The 19823-nt window shown below is 48.8% G+C and overlaps 1 protein-coding gene and 1 non-coding gene across 4 annotated transcripts; one reads left to right on the plus strand and one right to left on the minus strand.

The window, feature by feature from the left end:
- Nucleotides 1-4935: 4935 nt before the first annotated feature.
- MGST3 (microsomal glutathione S-transferase 3) lies at nucleotides 4936-16571 on the minus strand. 3 transcript variants are annotated; one of them, XM_053391351.1, is made up of 6 exons: nucleotides 16484-16571; nucleotides 12946-13062; nucleotides 10059-10132; nucleotides 8571-8628; nucleotides 7276-7348; nucleotides 4936-5149 (listed from the first exon to the last, which is right to left on the minus strand). In XM_053391351.1, exons 2-6 carry the CDS (start codon nucleotides 13060-13062, stop codon nucleotides 5040-5042), a joined length of 432 nt encoding a protein of 143 aa, XP_053247326.1. In that variant the 5' UTR covers nucleotides 16484-16571; the 3' UTR covers nucleotides 4936-5039. The 3 variants fall into 3 exon arrangements, with proteins under 3 accessions (XP_053247326.1, XP_053247324.1, XP_053247327.1); XM_053391349.1 differs by lacking the exon at nucleotides 16484-16571 and adding an exon at nucleotides 14841-14980 and having other exon boundaries at nucleotides 12946-13069; XM_053391352.1 differs by lacking the exons at nucleotides 10059-10132; nucleotides 16484-16571 and adding an exon at nucleotides 14841-14985 and having other exon boundaries at nucleotides 12946-13069.
- TRNAL-GAG (transfer RNA leucine (anticodon GAG)) lies at nucleotides 16017-16095 on the plus strand. The gene has a single exon. It is a non-coding gene; the product is annotated as a tRNA-Leu (tRNA).
- Nucleotides 16572-19823: the final 3252 nt, after the last annotated feature.

The following is a 19823-nucleotide window of genomic DNA, read 5'->3' on the forward strand; positions in this document are numbered from 1 at the left end:
CTCACTGCGCATGGGCAAGGAGGCGCGGGCGCATGCGCGGCAAGAGCCCTCCGGACTCCTTCCCCGGCGCCCCTTTACCCTCCTCCCTTCCTCCTCCTCGCGCCTGTCACTCAAAGCGAGGAGCGGAGCTCACTGCGCATGACAGGAAGCGCGAGCGCCCACGGCGGGCGCATGCGCAACAGGGGGCCCTCCCGACACCTTCCTTCACGCCCTTCTCCCCTACTCCTCGTCTTCGCGCCTCGAAGCTCACTGCGCATGGCAGGGAGCATGCGCATGCGCGGCGGAGGCCCTCCGACGCTAACCAGCGCTAGGGCCGCGGAAAGAGAGAGCAGGAGTTTACGGGGCGAGTGCGGAGAGTGGGCTGTGGCCTGCAGGGGGCGCTCTTCGGATGGAGGGCGCTACACAAATTTAATAAATATGTATACTGTATACAGTATATGATGATTTATGGGGTGGTCTTTGGCTTAGGGAGTTGGGCAATGTCAAGAGTCTTTAAATTGTTCAAGATATATTGTTAGAAGAAGTATACATGTAAAAATCAATAAAAATTATTTTAAAATAAATAAAAATAAAGGTTCCTGCACACTTTTGTTCAGGATCTGGCCCTCCTTGCAAGGAGGGGAGCGAACTCTGTTGCAACAGAAAAAGAAGTTTCTGCCTTGCTTTCCACTGGATCCTGCCTCCATCCATTCTTCTCTGACCGATCATGAACTTAGGAGGTGCAGAGCCCAATGGGGAGTTGGGCAGCAAAAGCTAAACCCCAATTTTTACATCAGAGGCACACGAAGAAGGGCCTCAGAAGATGATCTCAGGGTCCGGGTAGCTTCATATGGAAAGTGGTGGTCCTTGAGGTATTGCGGTCCTGAGCCATATATAGGTCAAACCCAGCACTTTGAATTGGGCCTGGAAACTAAATGGTAGCCGGTGCAGTCAGACCAGGATAGGTTTAACTGTCTTGCAACCGTGAGCAACCTGGCCACTGAATTCTGCACCAGCTGAAGTTTCCAGTCTTCAAAGACAGTTGCAGATATAATACCACACGTGGAGTCAAACATAGGGTTGTGTTATTGGGTTTTTATATAGTGGTTTTTATATTGATCTTTTCTGTGAACCGCCCTGAGACCTCCAAGTATAGGGCAATATAGAAAGATAGCTGTCAACGTTTCCCTTTTTAAAACGGAAATTCCGAATAGGATTCCTTTCAAGAAAAGGGAAAAGTTGACAGATATATTTAGTAATTGAATAATAATATTAAATATAACAACAATACTTCAATCAAAGTTCAGTGTAGTTGGATAGCCTTCTTACATGGTTTGCTGCTCATTTTCCCTTTGCTCAAAGGAAAACTGCAAGTCCGCCTCAAAGTTGGGCTCCATGTGGAGTGATTGAATCATAGCTAAACCCTAATTCAGATAGCGCTCCCCTAAGTGCCAACTCCCACCACAATGGAAAATATGTAAAATAAAATATGGTGCAGATGCCACTGTCAACAGTCCAGTGTTGCCTGCTGTGTAATAAAAGGCACAGCCTCAATTCTATGCCTTCTTGTTGAGTAGGGCCTTTTGGGTTTCACTGGGCTTACTCTGAAGTATGTGTAGACTATTCTCTCTCTCTCTCTCTCTCTCTCTCTCTCTCACACACACACACACACACACACACCGCCAAGCCTGGGCACGAGGAGGTTTTGGCTGGAGCAACCTAGATTTTGCAAAGCAAACCTGAGGTTCCAAAGTTACTGCCCCCCCATGCACAATTCTGCACACTTCGGCTGTGCCTGGTGAATGTCAGATCCCTAGGTATCAGGGTCTTGTCTGAAAAACACTGAAGTTCCATGTTGAGGGCCCTCAACACAATGGAGGGGAGAAATGCAAGCTCAAAAAGGAGGCAGGGGCAGATGGTTTCTGCTTAGCTTGTGTTAAGTTGTGGGTGAACATATCAGACGACACAGCGATTCTTCAAACAGCTCTTGTTTATTCACCGGCCAGAACTGAACTGAACTGAACTGAAGGGTTCAGCCAGCCTGCTTATATAGAGCTCCACTAGAATGCAACAGTAACCATTTTCTGTAACTATCCAATCACTGAACATCACTTTCAATCCCTTATTTCCATATGTGGACCTGAGTGAAAACTATCTGCAGTATCCCGCCTGCTGGCCCAGGGTGAGAACTTCAGTACATAACAACTTGAAAGGTTTTTCCACCGTATTTATCGCTCTATAAGACGCACCCGACCATAAGACGCACCTAGTTTTAGAGGAGAACAAGAGAAAAAATATTCTCTCCCTCTCTGCTCAGCGCCTCTCCAGCAAAGCGGGAGGAGAAATGGAAGGGGCTCCGTTTCTCCTGCCGCTTTGCTGAAGGGGCGCTGCGCAGAGAGGGAAAGCTGCGCAGCGCCTCTCCAGCGAAGCGAAGCCAGGAGAGCAAGAGGAATCGGTGCACACCGATCCCTCTTGCTCTCCTGGCTTCAGCGAAAGCTGCGCAGCCTGCATTCGCTCCATAAGACGCACACACATTTCCCCTTACTTTTTAGGAGGGGAAAGTGCGTCTTATCGAGCAAAAAATACGGTAGTTGTTTCCCTACTGCAGAACTAACAGGCTGCAAACTCCACGGTGCTGTCTGCAGCCAGGCTCCACATCCTCGCCCAAACCACCTGTCACTACCTGCCTCCATCCCTGTTACAGCAGCTGCACCTTTTATCTCACAGGCACCCCCTTTTAGCTCCTATGCTGTGGCTCCTATGCAGGAGAGCCAATAACCCTAAAACGAATGGCAAGGAGGACAGGTCTAGAGGAACCACCAACTTGGGCCAGTTTAGGAGACAAAAATGCAGCAGGCCAGCTTTGGGGAGGCAAGAGCTCCTCACACTGGGAGCAGTCTCCTGCCCTCTGTCCTCCGTCTCAAGCCAGCAGCGGGCAAAAATGAACTGGCAGTGGGTGAGCCATCTTTTCCTGCGTTTTGGCTCGGCAGGGCAGACATGGACAGAGTCTGCTGTCCACTGATACATGTCTGAAGAACAGAAACGATGTCTATCGCTCTCCAAGATTCGGCATAAAATTTCAAGTTGGATTATGCCGTGTGAGAGCAGCTATGGGGAAACTCAGGTGGGCAGATGCCATGGAGATTCAAGAGGGCAGTACTATGTCAGAGGCAACGTGCATCCGAGAACCAGTTGGGGGGAGAGCGCTGATCTAGTCACGGGGCAGCCAGGATTAAGGCTTTCTGGGAAATGATATATAATGAATTGAAAAAGGTATTTAAATATACCTTCTTGAAGAAACCAGAGGCCTTTCTCTTGGGCATGGTCGGCCAATTGGTGTCAAAGAAGGATAGAACGTTTTTTATGTATGCCACAACAGCAGCAAGAATACTCATTGCAAAGTATTGGAAGACGCAAGATTTACCAACTCTGGAAGAATGGCAGATGAAGCTGATTGACTGTATGGGATTGGCAGAAATGACTGGCAGAATCCGTGACCAGGGAGAAGAGTTGGCAGAAGAAGATTGGAAAAAATTTAAGGACTATTTACAGAAATATTGTAAAATTAAGGAATGTTGAATGATGCTGGATTGAAATTAAGTGGTTTCTAGCTGTAATGGTATAAAGGAATGTGAAAAAATGGTTTTCTATAAGTAAAAATTTAAGGTTATAATAACCTAAGATGTCGGATAGAAAATAAGGTGTTTTTATAAGCTGTAATGCTTTGAGGTAAGGATTTGCTGAACAAATAATTTGAACTGGACTACAAGAAGGGGAGGTATGAGGAGGTCAGGGAAATATGTCATTGAAAATTAAGTATTGTGAACTATATGTGTTTTTAATTTTTTTTTGTTTGTTTTGTGTTTGTATAAAAATTGAAAATTTTAATAAATATCTTTTTTTTAAAAAAAAGATCTAGTCACGGGGCAGTACTATGTCAGAGGCAACGTGCATCCGAGAACCAGTTGGGGGGAGAGCGCTGATCTAGTCACGGGCTCCGTGTGGGCTACACCATGTGGTGTTGTAGTTAAGAGCAGTGGACTCGTAATCTGGTGAACTGGGTTCGCTTCCCCGCTCCTCCGCATTCAGCTGCTGGGTGACCTTGGGCCAGTCACACTTCTCTGAAGTCTCTCAGCCCCACTCACCTCACAGAGTGTTTGTTGTGGGGGAGGAAGGGAAAGGAGAATGTTAGCCGCTTTGAGACTCCTTCAGGTAGTGATAAAGCGGGATATCAAATCCAAACTCTTCTTCTTCTTCTCAGAAGCATTGGGTTGGCCACTCTGAGAACAGAATTTGCTGGACTAGATCTGCTCGTCTTATGTCCTTAAGCATACAATTCCACGGGGCATGTTCACCCTGGCAGGTCTTCCACACCCGTCTGCCAAGCATCACCAACTTGTGTGCCTCCTCCTCGAGAGGTCCGGAGGGTGGCAGCACAAAAACGGGGCCTGCTCTGCAGTGGCCCCCATGCGTGGAATGCTCTCCCCAGGGAAGTTTGCCAGGCGCCTTCATTATACACCTTTAGGTGCCAGGCAAAAGTGTGCCTTTTTAACCAGGCCTTTGGTTGACCTGATCCTATGCCCTTTTAAAATGTGGATCGTTTTTTTTTGGGGGGGGGGCTGTTATTGGGTTATTGTTTTTATTTTGAATTTATATATTGTGATCTTTTCTGTGAACCGCCCTGAGAACTCTGGATATAGGGCGGTATATTAATTCAATAATTGAACTGAAATATTTCATTGTCACTTGTACAACTTGTATACAGTGAGATTACGAGCACCCCCCACTCATTTTTTCAAATTATTATTTAATTTAATAATAATTAGAAAATAACCACAGTTTTTACCATGCGCTGCCTGTGCAGGGCTAGAGCTCTTGGCCACAGGAAAGTGTCTGTTGTAGAGAGGAATAAGGCTTACAAACAGATCATACCAAGAATGAAGGGAAAGAGAGCAGTTATGGTTAGTGTTGGCTTTTATTTGATTTTTTTAATAATTAAAATATAATTGCATTATTGAAAGATTTAAAGGCTTCCCAGGAAGCCATAGAGGAGGTGTCATCTAGTGATCGCACACCCAGCCAAGATGCACCAAAGCAGAGTAAACGGTGGTCCCTGCCAATCCGAGAAGCGCCAAAGAGCCGAGGACTCCTCGGTTTCGTTTCTTGGGATCTGTAAGGAAAAGGTGAGGTTCACAGGACTCACTCTCAGTATGAGAAGCAAGGTGAACAGCTAATATCCCAGCTTCACTTGTTGCAAGAAGCCTGTCTTTTCAGCTACCCAGCCAGAGTGCCAAAACTTTCAAAGTGTGCAGGATGGAGAAAGGGCAGTTGGTGTGCACAGTATACAGTCATACCTCGGGTTACAGCCGCTTCAGATTGCGTTTTTTCGGGTTGCGGACCGCCGAAACCCGGAAGTACTGGAACCGGTTACTTCCGGGTTTCGGCGGTCGCGCACGTGCAGAAGTGCTAAATCACGCTTTGCGCAGAAGCACCAAATCGCAACCCGTGCGTGCGCAGATGCGGGTTGCGAATGTGCATCCCGCACGGATCACGTTCGCAACCTGAGCGTCCACTGTACTGCAATCTACCTAGGATAAACGTCTCAGTGGTTGTTTTGTACCTCTGAAACAGACACAGGCAAACTCAGCCCTCCAGATGTTTTGGGACTACAACTCCCATCATCCCTAGCCAACAGGACCAGTGGTCAGGGATGATGGGAATTGTAGTCTCAAAAAACATCTAGAGGGCCAAGTTTGCCTATGCCTGCTCTAAAACATGAGGTTTTAATTTTTTACCGTCCCCTTCAAGATATCCTATCAAAGGCAAGACACAGGCTTCAATACAAAAAGTTAGAGGCTTTGGCGGCCAAATGTCAGCAGGACACACGTTCATGAACTACTATTTCTGCTTTCCTAGACTGCTCCTTCTCACACCTTCCAGAGAGGACCTCCCTGCACACTGCCCAGGCTTGCACCCCAGAGAGGTCACTTTGGTCCTGCTAATGAAGGAAAAACAATGCAGGAGGCAGCAGTTACGAGTTACCAGTCTCTGCAGCCACAGCAGGCGCTGTGATTCTCTAGCTGTTTGAATTCACTCTGGAAGGTGCACTCCACTGTCTCTCAAGACAGGTGGATGACAACCAACCACAACAATGTATTTGTAAAATAATGTTGCACACTGCCTTGATGTTATGCATGAGAAGGTGGTCTATAAGCATTTTACAAATAAATAAATTTGATAACGAAAACCAGCAACCTTGCTGATTCTAAGCAGGGAGAAGTCTGGTAGTTTTGAGATTTCGGGGTGTGTTTGGAGGGGGGGTATGTGTGCAACCTTGAGACCCCCTGTGTACATCATCTACTGTTCCATATGTGAAATATTTATTTTATTGATTTCCCAAAATTTATATGCTGCTTGATTGTAAAACCACCACCACCACCCCAAAGCGGTTTGCAAAAAAAAAAGCAAAAAGAAAAGAAATGAAATTATCAGTGTGCTTCTCTACTCTTGAGTCAACACTTCAGTACAGTGGTACCTCGGGTTAAGTACTTAATTCGCTCTGGAGGTCCGTACTTAACCTGAAACTGTTCTTAACTTGAAGCACGACTTTAGCTAATGGGGCCTCCAGCTGCTGCTGCGCCACCGGAGCACAATTTCTGTTCTCATCCTGAAGCAAAGTTCTTAACCTGAAGCACTATTTCTGGGTTAGCAGAGTCTGTAACCTGAAGCGTATGTAACCCGAGGTACCACTGTATGTGCTCCAGAGAATGTATAGGGCTTTCTCTTTTTCTGGCAAAGGAGGATGGAGTTAAGGCACTGCGTAAGCAGGGGTCAGCAAACTTTTTCAGCAGGGGGCCAGTCCACTGTCCCTCAGACCTTGTGGGGAGCCGGACTATATTTTGGAGGGGGAAAAATGAACGAATTCCTATGCCCCACAAATAACCCAGAGATGCATTTTAAATAAAAGGGCACATTCTACTCATGTAAAAACACACTGATTCCCGGACAGTCTGCCAGCTGGATTAGGAAGGCGATTGGGCCGGATCCGGCCCCTGGGCCTTAGTTTGCCTACCCATGGCATAATGGGATAAAATCCCACTATTTTCATTCTAAACATTGCTTCCTACCCTTAGGGGGGGGGGAGCATAAGATAGACCGTTCCTGGTTTCCAAGCTCTTGCACACTGCATGGAAGAGTTTGGCAACAGATCCAATTGGGAATCCAAGGGAAACTGTCCAATCGGAGCAGCTCTGCAGGCGGCGAATGGATTGCGTTTAACCAGCCCCATAAACCCACCTCCTGTGTAGTAGCCGTAAGCATAAAGCAGTCTTCCGATGATCCAAGATGCACCGAGTCCTGTAGCGACCCGCTGGGGGAAAAAGCAGAAACAGTCACTGCTCACTGAGGGGTCTGGTGCTGATATGAATGTGCAACAGGGAAGAGGACATCAGCTTCCATTTTGTCCCCAGTTTTGTTTTAACATCTGTATGACTTTTAGAAGACATCTGAAGGCAGCCCTGTTTAGGGAAGCTTTTAATGTTTGATACATTACTGTATTTTAATATTTTGTTGGAAGCCACCAAAAGTGGCTGGGGAAGCCCAACCAGATGGACAGGGTATAAATAATAATATATTATTATTATTATTATTATTATTATTATTATTATTATTATTATTATTAATAATAAACAGGGGGAGTCACTAGAGGTTTTGGAGGGAGTGGTCATCAGTATGATGACACTGAGAGCTGTTCCGACGGTGGAACGGACTCTCCTCGGATGGCAGTGGGTTCTCCTCCCTTAGACGTTTTTAGGCAGAGGTTGGGTGGCCATCTGTCATGGATGCTTTAGTTTGAGATCTCTGCATTGCAGGGGGTTGGACTGGATGACCCTTGGGGTCCCTTGCAACAATTCTATGGCAACGTTTGAATCAGGAGCAGCTGCCTGGACACAGTGGAGTGCAGAATGGGAACCAATAAGAGGCGTTTCAGTCCTGAGAAGGCAGAGACCCAGTTGAGCGGTGGTTCCTGTGTCCAGGAAACTGGTCAACTGCCTTTTCTGGACTTGATTACACTCTCCTGTAAACAAGTTTTGGAGTCCTCCTGGGATTTGATATCCCGCTTTATCACTACCCTAAGGAGTCTCAAAGCGGCTAACAATCTCGTTTCCCTTCCTCCCCCACAACAAACACTCTGTGAGGTGAGTGAGGCAGAGAGATAATAATATAATAATTTTTTATTATTTATACCTCACCCATCTGGCTGGGTTTCCCCAGCCACTCTGGGTGGCCTCCAACAGAAGACTAAAATACAATAACCTATTAAACATTAAAATCTTCAGAGAGAAGTGTGACTAGCCCAAGGTCACCCAGCAGTTGCATGTGGAGGAGCGGGGAATCAAACCCAGTTCACCAGATTACGAGTCTGCCGCTCTTAACCACTACACCACACTGTATGGATGTTGCTGAGCTCTGTTCCAGAGAAACTTCAGCAGGGAATCAAGTACCTTGGGCTTCGCAGTCACACACGGCTTTGCTCCCACTGAGCAGGCTGGGGGAAAACAAACCCCAAAGTCTCTCATCTTGGTACTTACCGGGAAGTAGACTCCGCTCACTCCAAGAAAGAATAAGAAGGAGGAATACACTTCTAACCTGCAAGAACAGAGACAGGTGTGTGCATTGTGGCTTTGTATCTGTTTTTAAATGGCCTGGAATGAGCTCCCTCATTCGTGCCAGCTGGTGTCAGAGACCAGGACATCATTCTTAACAAGAGACTGCAAGGAAGAAGGCAGATTTCACAGCTGTCCCTGAATAATTTGCACGCTTGCAATGATTCCTTCCTGTTACGGGAAAAGTCAGGCCTCTGCAGCTCTGTCAGGGCACCATGGAGTGTATCCCTTATTGCACAGTATATTCCTTATTGCATCTTCCCCATTCCAACCTCTGGGATGTGCACACATGAATTACTGTATTTTTCGCTCCATAAGACACACTTTTTTCCTCCTAAAAAGTAAGGGGAAATGTCTGTGCGTCTTATGGAGTGAATGCGTGGTACCTGGAGCCAAATTGCCCAGGGGCGAAAAGCAGATCATGCTTCTTCTTTTTTTAGAAAGAGGGAAGGGGGTGTTGAAATAAAGCTGCTGAGCAGCAAGTGATCGGGAGGGGAGATAAGGGACTCTAGCGATAAAGGAGGCTGCCACAGCATAAACCACAAAAATTATACACCCACTGTTTCATTCAGAGTGTTATTTTTCTTGTTTTCCTCCTCTAAAAACTAGGTGCGTCTTATGGTCAGGTGCGTCTTATGGAGTGAAAAATACGGTAAGAGGAGGTTCAGAGCAGAATATCAAGGATTGGTATATAAAGGGGAGAATACGAAGGCCGAGGCAGGTACACAGTTGATGTGCAAAGGTCCAAAGACAGGGACTCCCAACATATATTGATGTAGGAATCGCATGCTCTCTCTCGGCAGGAAAGGTCAGCAAAATTTCGCTTCCACAAGCTGGAAATTTCCCCGGGATTCGGTAACTCACCTTCCTGGCTGTTGCATGAGCTCTCTGCTCCAGCAATGCAGACTCCTGAACCACCTGCCTCCGACAAGCCTTTTGCTGACAAGCCACTGGCCGCAGCAAGACACTCGACAGTCAAAAGGCAATCTCAAGGGCTGACACACGGAAGAGGGAACAGGCTTGTTTCTCCTGCTCTGGAGGGTAAGACTCGAACCCATGGCTTCAGGTTACAAGAAAGGAGATTCCAGCTAAACACCAGGAAGAACTTTCTGATGGTAAGGGCCATTCAACTCCCTTGGAAGATGTTGGATTCTCCTTCCTTGGAGGTTTTTAAGCAGAGGTTTGATGGCCATCTCTCAGGGATGCTTTTGCTGAGATTCCTGCATTGCAGGGGGGGCGGACAGGCGTTTAGAATATGGATTTCCTCAAGTGTTTTTATCACGGCTGCTACAGGCAGCACGGCAGGGATTGCTGCACTGAGAATGGTTTCCCAAAGCAGCAGCAGCTGCACCAGTCGAGGGATTAAACACTTAAGAAACCAAAATTAAACTCCTTGTGCCAAGGGCTACTCACGTGTTCTGGTGTGCCCTCTGGATACAGTTGAAGAGATGTCCATTTTCAGGGTCTGTGCTGTACATGTTTGGGTACTTTTGAGGGAGGTTAGTGAGGGAAGGGGGAGAGAGAAAGAGAGAGAGAGAGAGAGAGAGAGAGAGAGAAAGAAAGAAAGAAAGAAAGAAAGAAAGAAAGAAAGAAAGAAAGAAAGAACATAAATGTCCACACCTCATCAACTGTGGAGTTGGAGGAGAAAAATGTTGTTGTTGTTGTTATTGTTGTAATTTATATACCGCCCTATACCTGGGGGTCTCAGGGTGGTTCACAGAATAAAATAATAATTATAAATATTATGTAATATTATTATATAATAATAAATAAATGTCAAAATATAAAACCACAAAATACATAATAAAAATAAAAACAACAACCCAATAGCCCCCCACAAAAAAGCCACATTTTAAAAGGGCATAGGATGTCAATCAGATCAACCAAAGGCCTGGTTAAAACGGAACATTTCTGCCTGGCACCTAAAGGTGTATAATGAAGGCGTCAGGCGAACCTCCCTGGGGAGAGCATTCCACAGGCAGGGGCCACTGCAGAGAAGGCCCCGTTCTTTTGTTGCCACCCTTCGGGCCTCTCAAGGAGGAGGCACACGAAGGAGGGCCTCAGAAGATGATCTCAGGGTCCGGGTAGGTTCATATGGAAAGAGGCGGTCCTTGAGGTATTGCGGTCCTGAGCCGTTTAAGTGTTCCACGTGCTACCTAGTGACCAATGTGTTACTCTATTCCCACACCCAATGGGCACACACAGAATGGAGCTATAGTAGCTACTGACTGATTGGGCTTCTGTTTTGCACTTTGCCGGAAACACACATTCATAGACATACCATGTCAGGCGGGTGAATTAAAACTTTGTGTCTGTGTGAGACTTTCCTGCTGTTTCCTTCCATCTTTCCCTTGCCTTCTGCTACAAGCCTTCCCACCGTGGCAGCAGAGGAAGAAACTCTCTTTTTCCCCAGACCCAGAAGCAGCCATGGTATCTCAAGCAAAAGTCAACGAAGGGTTCAGCAAACAGTAGCAGGTGAGACAAGCCAGGTCACTCGCCACAAGGGGGAATAAGAGCCCAAACACAACAGGAGCAACCCTCCCCTCCCAAGTTGCTTCTTCTCCCTTTATGTTTGCCTGCAAAGCTCATTTCAAAGGCTCTTTGCAGGAGTTAACTAACCCAGTCTTGTGGCTGAAGTCCCCCACCCATCCCTGAGCCACGAGAAACCATTCACAAAGCCCGGCTCCAGTTGTTTTCAGAGGGGCTTATGACTCACCGATGGAGAGCAGAGCAGACACACCCTCTGGCCTCCTTCCTAACTGCGGCACCAAAGCCTTCCAGGAAGAGGAGAGGAAGTTTTTTCTGTGCACAAATTGGAGCGGAGGGTCTCTAACAAGACTCCTCTGTTTCGGAGACCCCTGCAAAGCGGCTCATCTTCTCCCCAAGCGATGCTAGCAGCTGAGAATCACACTAGCAAGAGCGGCGATACAGCTCGTTCCCCCTGCGGCAGCTTTCAGATTAGAAACATTTGTGCAGCGCTGCCAGCTGCGGGCGTTTGCAAAAGCCAACTCCCAAATTCCTTGCCCAAGTCCTCACAGATTGAAAAACCAGAGAGAGCTATGATGTGAAGATCAAATCTATTGTCAAGGATGCCCCGAGCCACCTTTAATAATAATAATAATAATAATAATAATAATAATAATAATAATAATTTTTTATTTATACCCCACCCTCCCTAGCCAAGGCTGGGCTCAGGGCGGCTAACAACCAATAATAAAAACAAGTCGAATGAATACAACTTAAAAACAAAATTAAAATACAACATTAAAATATTAAAATGCAGCCTTATCACAGGAGGAGAAAGGAAAAAAAGAGGGGGAGGGAATCAAATTGGCTCCAAGCCAAAGGCCAGGCAGAACAACTCTGTCTTACAGGCCCTGCGGAAAGAAGAAATCAGATCCTGCAGGGCCCTGGTCTCATGAGACAGAGCGTTCCACCAGGCCGGAGCCAGTGTTGAAAAGGCCCTGGCTCTGGTTGAGGCTAATCTGACTTCCTTAGGTCCCGGGACCACTAGGGTGTCGCTATTCATGGACCTTGAGGCTCTCCGTGGGGGATTTAAGGCCTGCCTACATAATGCGTGCAAACAGTAGAACTGGAACAGATTCAAGGTCTATCTAGGCCGTTTCCACCAACGGCCATCCAGATGCTATTTGGGCTTTTGCAAGCAGGACATGAAGGGAAGAGCCATCTCAGCGGTACACTGCCTTTGACTATGGAGGTTCCACGGAGGCTGCATGTCACCTAGCAGAAAGTAGCAATAGCTGCCTGCATTGTTCCATTTGCACATGGCTTACTCAAGAGCGCAGCAAAGGAAAGGGTGGGGGGGAAAACCCACCCACATTCCAGCCAGCAAAGGGGGAAATCCCACGCCACTGGCCATGAGGTCTGAAAAAACATGGTTCTTTGAATCCCCGTGGCGGGGTGCGCTCCCGTCTTTCGGTCCCAGCGCCTGCCAACCTAGCAGTTCGAAAGCACCTCCGGGTGCAAGTAGATAAATAGGGACCGCTTACCAGCGGGAAGGTAAATGGCGTTCCGTGTGCCAGATGCAGCTTGTCACGCTGGCCACGTGACCCAGAAGTGTCTGCGGACAGCGCTGGCTCCCGGCCTATAGAGTGAGATGAGTGCACAACCCTAGAGTCTGGCAAGACTGGCCCGTACGGGCAGGGGTACCTTTACCTTTGAAAAAAGGAAGTACAGACCCCACAGGAAATAAGCAGAATGATCAGATTATATTGGATATGCTGGGCCCGTACTCTTGTCTTCCCAGAGTCTTGATGCAGCAACCCCCCCCCCAACTCACCTGAACATTGTATTTCTTGCGGGCTTTCCCCACATTGATGGCAAGGTGTGTTACCAAGATGAAACTGGCAGCACCGGTGAGAATCACATAGCCGTATTCCTTCGAGAGAACCACCATCTTGGCACTGAGGAGAGGGGGAAAGGGGAAGGTTAGCCCAAGCCCAAGAATCAGAATCGCGCCCGCCCCGCCAAGAGACAAGCACCCATCACTTTGGTAGCAAGAGACAGACAACAGGTCACAGCAAGAAGCCTCCTGGCCCTGAGCACAATAGGAAAGGGATCTGTGAGAAATACAAAGGAGCAGCACAAACCCAGCAGAAGCCGCTCTCTGCAGTCCGGCAACTCGGAAGCCGGCTTCCAGTTCCATTGCTACCCTAACTCCAAGTAGAGAAATGATGCCAAAAGCCCTTGATATGTTGGCACTGGGTGTAAGGGGTCAGAAGAACATACTGAAATGTACAGTGGTACCTCGGGTTACATATGCTTCAGGTTAGACGCTTCAAGTTACAGACTCCGCTAACCCAGAAATAGTACCTCGGGTTAAGAACTTTGCTTCAGGATGAGAACAGAAATCGCGTGGCGGCGGCAGCAGCGGGAGGCCCCATTAGCTAAAGTGGTGCTTCAGGTTAAGAACAGTTTCAGGTTAAGAACAGACCTCTGGAATGAATTAAGTTTCCTGCTTGGCAGGGGGTTGGACTCGATGGCCCTTGTGGTCTCTTCCAACTCTATGATTCTATGATTCTAAGTTCTTAACCCGAGGTACCACTGTATTGTAAGCAGAACTATCTGTGCCTTTAATTAACTTCTACTCAACCTGCATTTCTGCTGCCTTCCTCCCGAATTCGCTGACCTCCAATCTTAATTTCAGAACGGGGGTGAGTTGCGTTCATCCACCTGGCAGTCTTATTTGCGTTTGGTGCAACCACCAAAGGGGTTAAGGGACGGAGTGGAGTTGAGGGATGAGCCTTGCTGATATTCTGGAGAGGGCAGAGCACAGTCTGCATTGCAGCCTACATTCTTTGTTTTCTCCTCCATTAAAATGCACAAAGTTTTGGTGCGGATCAGCTGCATGTTCCTCCCAGGACATATTCTGCTCTTTCGCTCTCCCTACCCTGCTTGACTTCCATGTTTGCTTGGAAGTAAGACCTGAAAAATTCAGTGGAATTTTCCCTCAGTAAGTAATCTGTAACCTGAGGTACCACTGTATAGGGTTGTAGCCCCAGGCAGTTCATATCAATTACTTTTTCTCATAGTAATTTCACTTCCTTCTTTCAGCTGTAAAATGGCTTATAGTTTAAGAATAATTAAAGCAACGCAATAAGCAATGCAAATATAATGAAACAGCAAGAAACAACATGGCCTTTTCTGTGGTGGTGCCTCTGCTACTGAGCTCCCTCCTTCCTGAGATTTATCGATGCTGCTGTTGGTCATTTTTCTGACCTCCATGAAAAACATGTTTATTTCTCTACTATTATAGCTAGAGCCATCAACATGCCTGTTGAGGAGTCAGAAATGAGAGCCAGCACTATCTTTCCAGAGGCCAACAATCTTATCTCTCCTCCATAAACAAGCCCCATGAGGGCAATGTCTGATTTTAGTGGCTGTTAATAAAATTAATGTGCCCCAAAATGCTCCTGACTCTAGATTATTGTGTCAATCTGCGCATGTTCAGATCAGACAGACAGACGATGCCTTTGCAACAAGTCCTTGCAGGATCAAAGGAATGAAGAGCTGCTGTTGCAGCACATACATGCGCCAGGGTGCAAGCACAGTTACAAACTACTGGCATGTTTCCCCCTGGCATTCTCTATCTCCAAATGCCTGCATCAAACATGCCAGATACTCCACTCTGTCTTAACCAACCACCCCAGATCTCCGTGTATCTGCCAAACTTGCCTATGAAGTTGAAATCTATACGCTCAAGGGAGGCTTTTCGCAAGCAACACCCCCTTCCACAAGAGCAAAAATCCTAGGCTGAAAACCCCAGCAATGCACCCAGAGGAACCGCCTGAGCTTGAAGTACTGGAAAGGAGGAAGACAAAGATCAAAGGATGCCAGGAGGCAGCTATAAAGTGCTCTGGGGCAGAGGCTGGCTTTTTGCAGGATTTTCCCTCTACTGTGTCTCAGTGACAAAGGAAATTGCACATTGCGCGGCAGCCAAGTCTGGGCAAAGTTGAGGGCCCAGGGACTTGAAGGCCTGGCCTGGAAGAAAAAGCAACAGCGAGCGGGTTCACCTTGTGTAAAGTTGCCCCACCAAGAGCCGTTAAGGTGCAAAGTCCAAACACACAGGAGCGGCTTATCTGCAACCTGATGTCCTTTCACCCCAGCAAGTTAAACTGTAGAACTTCCGTGCCCACCTCCCTTGCAAGGCTCAGTCCTCTGGAGCAGGTGGCAGCCGGTGTGATTTGCCCCAGATATATCAGGTCATCCATTCTTAAGGAAATCAGCCCCGAGTGCTCACTGGAAGGACAGATCCTGAAGCTGAGGCTCCAATACTTTGGCCACCTTATGAGAAGAGAAGACTCCCTGGAAAAGACCCTGATGTTGGGAAAGATGGAGGGCACAAGGAGAAGGGGGCGACAGAGGACGAGATGGTGGGACAGTGTTCCCGAAGCTACCAGCATGTGTTTGACCAAACTGTGGGAGGCAGTGGAAGACAGGAGTGCCTGGCGTGCTCTGGTCCATGGGGTCACGAAGAGTCGGACACGACTAAACAGCAGCAACAACAACATATCAGGTCAAGCCCACACTTCATTCCAGAGGTGTCCGCTTGCCACAAAGGGGAGAAAGCCCCTCCACTGAGTCAACTGCTTGTGTGAAAAGCCTAGCATGTGGTTTCGGAGGATGGGAACAGCACTAGGAAATCGCAAACCAGTTGCTGCCCAACATGCTTCATATGGGGCAAAATTATGCAAGGGAACTGACTTGCCGCCAATGCGCTACTCTAACAGCCCTTGCTCATTCCACAAGGCTGAAAGTCAGACACCCCCTGCTGAAGGACGCCCCCCCCCCCGCAAGGGGCTGGTCCTGCCCTCCAGCATCCTGCCAGCCCCAGACAAAAGCCCATCTTCTGGCATGTTGAGCTCAGTTGGTGAGAGCGTGGCGCTGAGAACGCCAAGGTTGCAGGTTCGATCCCCGCATGGGGGAGCTGCATATTCCTGCCATTGCAGGGGGGCTGGACTAGATGATGCCCAGAACCCCCTTGCACCCCTATGATCTCTATGCTATTTGATCACAAGCCCTGCCGTTTTCAAGCCTCGCCACAATCTCAGCCCAACCGGCAGCTGCTTGCAGCCGGCAGGATTCGCACTCGAGATCCGGGAGCCACCAGCAGCCGCTTCGCCGCCCCGCCGGGGTAGGGAGCCGCCCGCGAAGGGCAAAAGCGCCCCGGCGGACGGGGCGGGAGGAACTTGGACCGCGACGCCCGAGCTCAGCCAGGGGCCACCGGGCCCAAGAGCCGGGGAAAAGGCCGAGCAGGGCGCACGGCTGCGGGAAGCTCTGCCCGGCTCCGAAGACCCCCGTCCGCCCGCCCCGTCGACCCGGACTCACCGCCGCCGCCGCCGCCGCCCAGCGAGTGCACGCCGAGAAACGCAGCGCCGTCCCGGGCCAAGAGCGAAGGGTTGCCCGGGAAGCCCGGCCCACGTCGGGGCGGATCCACCCGAGGGCGCGGCTGCTCCGAAACGCGGAGCGCACAAGAGCGCCCTCTCCGATGGAGAAAGGGAAGTTTTAGTACATCTCTCTCTCTCTCTCTCTCTCTCTCTGTGAACATTAGCATTGCCTAGTTAGGTCTAGTTAGGCCTAGTATAAATAAAATTTAATAATGGTTTTTAAAAAAGCATTGCCTAGTTAGCCTTTTTTTTAAAAAAAAATATTATGTTTTTCAGGTTTATGTTGTTGTTTAGTCGTTTAGTCGTGTCCGACTCTTCGTGACCCCCTGAACCAGAGCACGCCAGGCACTCCTGTCCTCCACTGCCTCCCGCAGTTTGGTCAGACTCATATTGGTAGCTTCGAGAACACTGTCCCACCATCTCGTCCTCTGTCGTCCCCTTCTCCTTGTGCCCTCCATCTTTCCCAACATCAGGGTCTTTTCCAGGGAGTCTTCTCTTCTCATGAGGTGGCCAAAGTATTGGCGCCTCAGCTTCAGGATCTGTCCTTCCAGTGAGCGCTCAGGGCTGATTTCCTTAAGAACGGATGCGTTTGATCTTCTTGCAGTCCATGGGACTCTCAAGAGTCTCCTCCAGCACCATAATTCAAAAGCATCAATTCTTCGGCGATCAGCCTTCTTTATGGTCCAGCTCTCACTTCCATACATCACTACTGGGAAAAGCAGAGCTTTAACTATACGGACCTTTGTTGGCAAGGTGATGTCTCTGCTTTTTAAGATGCTGTCTAGGTTTGTCATTGCTTTTCTCCCAAGAAGCAGGCGTCTTTTAATTTCGTGGCTGCTGTCACCATCTGCAGTGATCATGGAGCCCAAGAAAGTAAAATCTCTCACTGCCTCCATTTCTTCCCCTTCTGTTTGCCAGGAGGTGATGGGACCAGTGGCCATGATCTTTGTTTCTCTAACTTTCATAGCTGTCAACTTTCAGATTTGAAAATAAGGGATCAGCAGCCTCACCTGTCCTGGGGACAGTCTATGGGATAGCTAATAATCTGGGATAGCAGCGGGAAACGGCACTGGAATAAGGGAATTTCCCGCAAAAAAAGGGAAGGTTGACAGCTATGCTATGCTAACTTTACAATCCTTTTGACATTTAAAACTCAACTTCCTTCCCCCTCTTTCTGCGGTTCCTTAAATTTACAGTGGTACCTCTGGTTGCAAACAGGATCCGTTCCGGAGGCCCGTTCACAACCTGAAAAGAACACAACCCTCGCCTGTGTGTCTGTGCACGCGCGGGTCACAATTCGCTGCTTCTGCGCATGCATGTGACGTCATTTTGCGCGTGTGCGCGAGCGGCGGAACCTGGAAGTACCGTAACCTGTTCCATTACTTCTAGGTCGCCGCGGGACGCAACCTGAAAACGTGCAACGTGAGGCAAACGTAACATGAGGTATGACTGTATCTTCTTTTGCACATCCAAATTAACTTAATTTGCTCATTCATCTATTTTAAATAGATACTGTTATGAAACTGCAGGTTATTACAATAATCCTGCCAATGTTCTTATCTGTTTACATTTTGTAAATATTCAAGGAACCATTTCCATTCTTTTATAAAAAGTTTGTTATCCTGATTTCTTATTCTTCCGGTAAGTTTCACCATTTCTGCATATTCCATATGTTTTTGTATCCATTCTTCCTTTGCTGGGACTTCCACTGGCGTTCTTCCGAACTCTGTCACTCAAACTGCCAACCTTCTGATTGGTAAAACCCAGAGGCTCAGTGGTTTTAGACCACAGCGCCACTTGCATCCCTTATGTATCCTGCACTTCAGGGCGGCCCAACGTCTCATACCAAAAAGTGAGCTGCAAGAGTATTTCAACACACAACCTACAGTAGGGTTGCCAGATTTGCAAATTTGTTCCCGGACAAATTCCGTCCCCAGAATGTCCCCAGATTTGCAAATCTTTCCCTGGGAAACGTGGCAACGGCAGCCTCAGCAGCCCAGAGCCAGCCTGGTAGCGCAGTGGGCTCTGGCTGGCTTCAGGAGCTGCTTGCTGCCGTGGCGCCCGCCCATTTTTCCTCGCCAGTACTCCCCATTATGATGTGTCTTGTGCAATCTCCTGCCCCCTTCCTCCTTTGTTTTGACTGATCGGGGGAGGCTCGGGAGTTTTAAAAAACTCTGTGCATTTGTGTTTCACAGGGTGCGAAAGAAGGGCTTTGCACCTTTATACAATATGCATGTATGCTTGGGCCCAGGGTGTTTTGCCTCACCATCCCCACTATGGGCTCCCTGTTGCTACTCAGCTTCAAAAAAAAGAAAAAAAGAAAAATGGCCCCAGATTCATTGAAAAAAAATATCTGGTAACCATAACCTACAGGCTGCACACTGCTTTGTTGAATGGGCGGAGGGACAGGGAGCAAGCCCAAAATGTGATACCCCTCCTTCCCCAGCCCTCACACTAAAGACGCACCAACACACTCCACATAACAGATTCAAAGCTCTGAGAAGTACTAAGGCAATACTGAGGCCTCACGTGCTTTGCAGCGACCCTGATATATACTCAGAGTTGAGTAATAATTTTATGCTCATTATTTCAGCTCATAGAAAAAGTGATTGAATTCAACCCCGCAAACCTCAGGCTTTATATACATTATTTACACAATGAGTCCCGTCTGATTGGCTGATTATGTTTCCCTCCCGGAGCCTGATTGGGCTGCTGCTGCCCAGTGGCGTAGCGTGGGGGGTGCCAGGGGTGCCGTCCGCACCGGGCACAACATCTGGGGGGGGCGCGAGTCCAGAGGGAAGGGACAAGCAATCGAGGCTTGGTTGGGGTGGGGGGTCATCGTCTCCGCCACTGCTTCTGTTTCCCGCTCGCTGCGCTGAGGCGAGCTGGGCGCGGCCAGCCATGCAAGCGCGGCGCCTGGCCAAGCGCTCCAGCCTGGGGAGCCGGCGCCTTAGCGGCTCGCCGTCGGCCACGCAGCCGTTGCCCAAGCTCGACAACTCGTGGAGGCCGCCCCGGCGGGAGGGCTCGGCGGCCGCCCTCGAGGAGGACGCCGATGAGGCGGAGGCGGGCAGCGGAGGAGCAGGAGGCAGCGGCAGCCCGCCACCGCCAGCGGAGCACGCCGGGCCGGGCAAGGGCCACACGGCCGCCCGGGGGAGCCTCAAGGTGCGTCGGCGTCGCTGGGCGGGAAAAGCGCCGTCGAAGCCGCCGCCTGCCTGCCTGGGCCGGCGGGGTCGTTGTTCGTTGCTCTAGTCTCCGGGCTGCGTTCCGGAGG

This window comes from Podarcis raffonei, chromosome 6 (genome assembly GCF_027172205.1).
Source record: "Podarcis raffonei isolate rPodRaf1 chromosome 6, rPodRaf1.pri, whole genome shotgun sequence".
Classification (NCBI taxonomy): Eukaryota; Metazoa; Chordata; class Lepidosauria; order Squamata; family Lacertidae; genus Podarcis; species Podarcis raffonei.